General features: G+C 36.2%; 1 protein-coding gene across 1 annotated transcript; it reads left to right on the top strand.

The window, feature by feature from the left end:
- The first annotated feature begins 210 nt into the window (after positions 1-210).
- On the top strand, positions 211-4,237 carry LOC121970737 (receptor-like protein EIX2). Its single transcript, XM_042521637.1, has one exon. The coding sequence runs from the start codon at positions 235-237 to the stop codon at positions 3,964-3,966; it is 3,732 nt and encodes a 1,243-aa protein (XP_042377571.1). The 5' UTR covers positions 211-234; the 3' UTR covers positions 3,967-4,237.
- Positions 4,238-6,773: the final 2,536 nt, after the last annotated feature.

Raw genomic sequence — 6,773 nt, 5'->3', positions numbered from 1 at the left:
GCATATTTATTAATTGTAAAACTTGTGTGGAAATTAAGCAAACCCCTTATTCACGTCGTGTCATGGTCACAACAACACAGTCATCCATTTCGTTTTCCAACAAAAAATTCAAAAAAAAAAAAACTTATACGCAAGTGAAGGGGCCTTGTGTGCGCGCATATATATACAAGCTAAGTATATGGTCTTTCCTTCAGCTTATGATTCACTTTAGCTACTCTTCTCTATAATCACTCTATGGCTATTGGTTGTGGTTACAAGGGCTGCTCTAATTTCTCAGAGCATGCTATTCTCTTCTTAATCATCTTATTGTTTAGCACTAAAGCATGCTCTGATGATCATCCACATGCATCAAAGAGGATCAACTGCTTGGAGAGTGAAAGAAGAGCTCTACTTGCCATCAAGTCTGATTTGTATAACTCTGAGCACTGGCTATCTTCTTGGATCGATTATGATTGTTGCAAGTGGAGGGGAGTTGCCTGTGATAACACCACCAACCATGTCATAAGGCTTGATCTTCATTACCCACTTGATCAATATGCTTCATTTCCCAGCAAAAGTAAGGTAAATCCTTCTTTGTTTGAACTAAAGCATTTAAAATATCTTGATTTAAGCTTCAACAACTTCTCAATCCACGAGCTTAGTATGATTTCCTCGCTTATCCAGCTGGAACATCTTAACCTCTCCGATGCCATGTTTAATGGATTAATTCCCCAGCAATTAGGCAATCTTTCTAACATACGGTTCCTCGACCTTAGTTGTTGTAATTTGTGTCCTTGGTATCCTGGACTATGGTCAAATGACCTAAGTTGGCTCTCCCACTTAACTTCTCTAGAATATCTAGACATGAGTTGTGTCAATCTCTCTTTAGCAAATAGTTGGATTCACCAAATTAATTATAATAGCCTAGAACATCTTGCTCTTTCAAATTGTTTCCTTTCCTCTTGGACCGATTATGACTATTGCAAGCGGAGAGGAGTTACCTGTGACAACACCACCGGCCATGTCATTAGGGACCTTCACCACCCAGAATATAATTCATATTCAGAGGAAAGTAATTTAAATTCTTCTTTGCTTAAACTAAAGAATTTAAAATACTTGGATTTAAGCTTCAACTACTTCGCATCCCAAGTACCTAATTTTTTTTTTTTAACGCTTGTCCATCTGGAACATCTTGACCTCTCCCATGCCATGAATGGATTAATTCCTCAACAATTAGGCAATCTATCTAACCTACGCTTCCTTGACCTTAGCTATTGTTATTGTGATCCTACTCCACTATGGTCAATTGACGTAAGTTGGCTCTCCCACCTAACTTCTCTAGAATATCTAGACATGAGCTGTGTCAATCTCTCTATGGCAACTAGTTGGCTTCACCAAATTAATTTTCATAGTCTCAAACATCTTGCTCTCTCAAATTGTTGGCTACAAGATGCAGCAGGCGCTGGCACAACTATGACAGAATTCAATTCATCAAGTAATCAAATAGAAGGAAATATTTTTGTGAATGGCACTAGAAAATTGAAGCACTTGGATTTAGCTGGTAATTTTTTAACAAAAATTCCACTCATTGTGGGAAGTCTTATCCATCTCAAGTATCTAGATTTGTCGAGCAATGATATAATTGGAGGGATACCTTTGAGCATGGGCAATCTTATTTGCTTGGAATATTTAGATTTGCAACACAATCATATCACTGGAGAGTTACCTTTGAGCATGGGCAACTTCACTAGCTTGATTCGTTTGGATGTGTCAGATAATGGATTTTTTGGACGCATACCAGATGCTTTGGGCAACCTCACTAGCTTGATACGTTTGGATGTGTCAGATAATGAATTTTTTGGACGTATACCAGATGCTTTGGGCAACCTCACTAGCTTGGTATATTTGAATATGCGATGGAATGGGTTTTTTGGACATATACCGGATGCTTTGGGCAACCTCACTAGCTTGATACATTTGGATTTGTCATCTAATAAATTTTATGAATGTATACCAGATGTTTTGGGTAATCTCATCAATTTGAAGGAACTACACCTATTTGATAACAATATTTCTTGTCAAATACCAGAAAACATTGGCAGACTTCATAAGTTGTCGGATTTTGATGCATCAGGGAATAACTTGAATGGGCAGATACCATTGAGTTTTGGTGATCTATGCAACTTGAAGACTTTGAATTTGTATGAGAATAATATTAGTGGAGAATTAACAAATCTATTTGATGGTTTGTCTAAATGTCCACGAGGATCCAAGTTACAGACCTTCAACATTTTTGCTAATAAGTTGAGCGGGTCAGTTCCTTTCAGTTTGGGACAATTAGCTCAACTACGATCCTTGGATATCTCATCAAATTCATTACGGAACAACATGACAGATGCTCACTTTTCCAAGCTAACCAACTTAATATATTTAGATATATCTGATAACTACTTGAATTTGATTTTATCGGATGATTGGCTTCCTCCTTTTCATGCTGAGGTGATTGATATGAGCTATTGTCGTTTGGGAACTAGATTTCCTTTTTGGATTCAAACGCAAAAAAAATTGACAAAATTAGTTTTATCTGGAGTTGGACTTTACGGAAATATTTCAGGTTGGTTCGATTTCATTTTCAATAATTCAGTATTTCATCTTGACATAAGCTCAAACAATTTGAATGGTCAGATACCTTCTCGTCTAAGTACCTTTATGGATCTTTCAAATAACTCCTTTGGTGGAACAATTGCATTGAGCTACACAAAATTTGAAGTCCTTCAAGTATTAAAGTTGTCTAATAATCATATCAGTGGTAGTTTGCCGGCCTTCTTTTGCAATTTCACTAATTTAAGGATATTACAACTATCCAATAATTATTTATCGGGCAAAATCCCAAACTGCCATGGGTTAAATCCATTTAATTTGAATTCCCTGCACATGAACAATAACAATTTGTCTGGGCCATTTCCTCTTGTCTTAAGAAATTCTAAAGTATTATTTGTTCTTGATCTTGGTGGGAATAGATTTTCTGGTGAAATACCAAAATGGGTGGGAAGGAGCTTCCCATTGCTAAAGATTCTTCGTTTGAGCTCAAATTCATTCCATGGTGCTATTCCAATGAGTATAGTAAATCTTTCTCTCCTCCAAATTTTGGATCTTTCATCCAACAAACTTACTGGCAGTATACCATCCACCATTGCAAATTTTAGTTCTATGCTTGTGAAACAAAACTACGGTGTTAGTTTGCATTTTAGTGGTAACTATTCTATTTCTTTTGGATGCCCATCCTGTGACTATTTCTCGAATGGTGACATGGAGTATTTGCTCGATGATAACATTATAATAACTGCAAAAGGGTCAACCAATGAATACACTACAACTCTCAGTGCAGTGGCAAGTATAGACTTGTCAAACAATGAGCTTTCTGGTGAAATTCCAAAAGAGATCACAGAGCTACATGGATTGTGCTTCCTCAACTTATCCAAAAATCAGTTGATGGGAAGAATTCCAGAAAATATTGGTGTCATGTCAGAATTGGAGTCTCTTGACTTGTCAATGAACCGTCTCACAGGAGAAATTCCTTTCAGCCTATCTGCTTTAAACTTTCTCGAATCCTTGAATCTCTCTTACAACAACTTGTCAGGAAAAATCCCAACAGGAGGTCAATTGTCAACCTTCAATGACTCGACCTTATATGTTGGCAACGAGGGCCTTTGTGGTGTGCCACTTCCAGAGTGTCCTACTGATGACGCTAATCATTCACCATCTCAAATAAGAGAAAATGAAGAAGGTGACAAGCTTGAAACAATTCTGAATTATACCTTCATTATGATGGGGTTCATAGTTGGTTTTTGGGCATATTTTGGCATGCTTATCATGAAAAAGTCGATGAAGGTTACTCTCTTCCAGTTGGTGGACAAGATGTATGATTGGATGTATGTGCAACTCAGGCTGAAGATTGCAAAGCTGAAGTTGAAATGGCAAAAATGAACTTAAGCCCTTGAACTTTCAAGTAGTGAAGAGGGATCACTTCCTTATTATTTAGTTGTGAATGTTATTGTGTATGAAGACAGTGTGGTGTGAATGTTATTGTGTATGAAGAAAGTGTGGTGTGAAGGTTGAAACAATAAAAGCCTAAGCTATAGCATGGTGTAATGATGTTATTCTATGATATTTTTGCTCTACCAAAAAAAGAAAATAAATGTAATTTGCTCTATCCGATCTCATCACCCATGGGATAAGACTTCATTGTTATTATTTATTGCTGTCCTCATCTTTATGTTATTGTCATTTTGGTAATCAAGTAATCACTCAACACATTATGTATACGTAGAATACTTTGGCGTGTTATTTGGTAGACTACTGTAAAAATTTATTTATTTTCGCTCTTACAAGAATGTAAATGTTATTTTTTTAAAAAAATAAATCAAACAGTAGCAGAGACTTCTACCGCAATAATATTATATAATCCGGGTCCAAGCTTGACACCATTCTAAATTTTGTGAGTGAAAAACTTTTTCAGTATGAGCTCGATTGCAGGATAATTCTACAAAACAAGACTTTGACTAAACAAAGTATTGATTCCAGGAGACTTTGACTTTATTCTAACCTATCACTGGTGGGTTTTGTAAAAGAAGACAAAGGAATGTCATTTTCATATTTAAATGTATTGTGGAAAATATTTAATAATGTGACTAATATTAATAGAGAAATATTAAATTATAAACCAATTGCACAATTATAACAAAGCATAAACAGATTATTTCTAGTCCCCATCATAATCACAGTCCAGGCATTGAAAATTTCTTATGCATATCTATTAATTGTAAAAATTATGTGGAAGTTAAAAACCCTTCTTCACGGTATAGTCAACGTGGTCATGGCAACAAAGTCATCCAATTCATTTTCCAACAAAAAAAAAAGAATCCAACTTACTTCCTGTGTAAGTGAAGGATGGTATAGTTGATACTCGAATAGTAAATTTGCACCACAGGTATGGTCTTTCGTTCAACTTATAAGTCAATCTAACTAATCTTCGTTAATCACTCTGTGTCTATTAGTTTTGGTTGCCAGGGGCGTTCTAATCTCTCAAAGCATGTTATCTTCCTAATGATTTTATTGTTTTGCACTAGAGCATGTTGTGAGGATCATTCACGTATGTCTAAGAGGATCAATTGCTTGGAAAGTGAAGGGAGAGATCTCCTTGCCATCAAATTTGACTTGTATAACTCTGACCACTGGCTTTCTTTTTGGACCGGTTATTATTGGTGTAAGTGGAGAGGAGTTTCCTATGACAACACCACTAACCATGTCATTAGGCTTGATCTTCACTAGATCGCACGGATAGTCTTGGAGGAGCCCTCAGGGTGAGGGTTAATTATCATCTTTTGGTGCAATATGCTTCATTTCCCAACAAAAGGTAAACCCTTCTTTATTTGAATTGAAGCATTTAAAATACCTTGATTTAAATTTTAACAACTTCTCAACGCATAGTGTGATTTCCTCGCTAGTTCATTTGGGTCATCTTGACCTTTCCAATGCCAACTTTGATGGATTAATTCCACAACAATTGGACAATCTTTCTAATCTACACCTCCTCGACCTTAGTTGTCACGATTGCTATTCTTCATTATGGTCAAATAATCTAAGTTGACTCTCTCACAAAATTTCTCTAGAATATCTAGATATGAGTTGTGTCAATCTCTCTTTAGCAAATAACTGGATTCGCCAAATTTATTATAATAGCATAGAACATCTTGCTCTATCAAATCTCATCGGCAGTTCTGAATACCTAGTTGAAAGCCTCGGTCATCTATTGGAGGGTTACTTTCTGATGAACACCTAGAAGTTTCAGCTAGAATTGTTCTTTGCACTTTGGTATGGCCAATATAGGTATGAAACTTTTACAATGATCAATTTGCAAACCACGACAGTTGATCGGTTGAAATGACCGGCTAGGGGATGAATAGATGCTAAATAAAAAAAAATCAAAGATCCTGAACACTTAAAACAAAAGTTACTGAACTAGGACTTCAAGTATTTCGTAACTTCACTGCCAATTGAACATGCATCACATTGTAGGTCTTGTCCACCAATTGAAATAGACCAACTTTAACTTGCTGTCTGCCTGCCTTGTTCAGCTGATGGACCACTGACGAGCTGCATGACTTGGGCACTCCGGCAATGGTGGTCGACGTAGGCCTTCATTTCCGGCTTAGATGGAGTCATTGAGAGCTGACAATTGAGTACTATCTGGGATTCTTCCGGACAAGTTGCTGTAAGAAAGGTTCAAGTGCTCCAAGAAAGAGAGATTAGATAAACTGGTAGTACTCTTTAAAAATATTTCTTCTAAAGGATGTTCAGTTAAATGTTTTTCTTTCCTACGTTCAGTTGAATGTAAAATTTTTTTCAGAGGAGAGAATAGAGAGGTAAACTAATTGGATGGAGTCGAATAATATGAAAATATTAATATTTAATTGTGAATTTGAAAAATATATATATAATATTTAAAATTTGATTTGGAATTTGAAAATACAAATAATTCAGTGGGTCCCACCATCTCAGATGTGGGGTATTACTGTACAGGTAGGGTAAAATTTTCTGAAAACGGGTGATTGCAGCTGTACTACATTTCCAACTTGGCAGGAATTATGGTGCCACAAGACTTTGATTAAACAAAGCATTAATTCAAGAAGACTTTGACTTTACTCTGGCCACATGACTGGTGGGTTTGGCAACACAAGACAAAGGCATGCCCTATTATAATATAATTAGATGTCACATAATTTAGATAGAAT

Source organism: Zingiber officinale, chromosome 4A (assembly GCF_018446385.1).
Source record: "Zingiber officinale cultivar Zhangliang chromosome 4A, Zo_v1.1, whole genome shotgun sequence".
NCBI classification, from domain to species: domain Eukaryota; kingdom Viridiplantae; phylum Streptophyta; class Magnoliopsida; order Zingiberales; family Zingiberaceae; genus Zingiber; species Zingiber officinale.
This window is presented reverse-complemented; position numbering and strand designations above follow the sequence as displayed.

Bases quoted from the DNA above. Each gene is read 5' to 3' on its own strand.
- LOC121970737 (XM_042521637.1), top strand. From the start codon at position 235: ATGGCTATTGGTTGTGGTTACAAGGGCTGCTCTAATTTCTCAGAGCAT.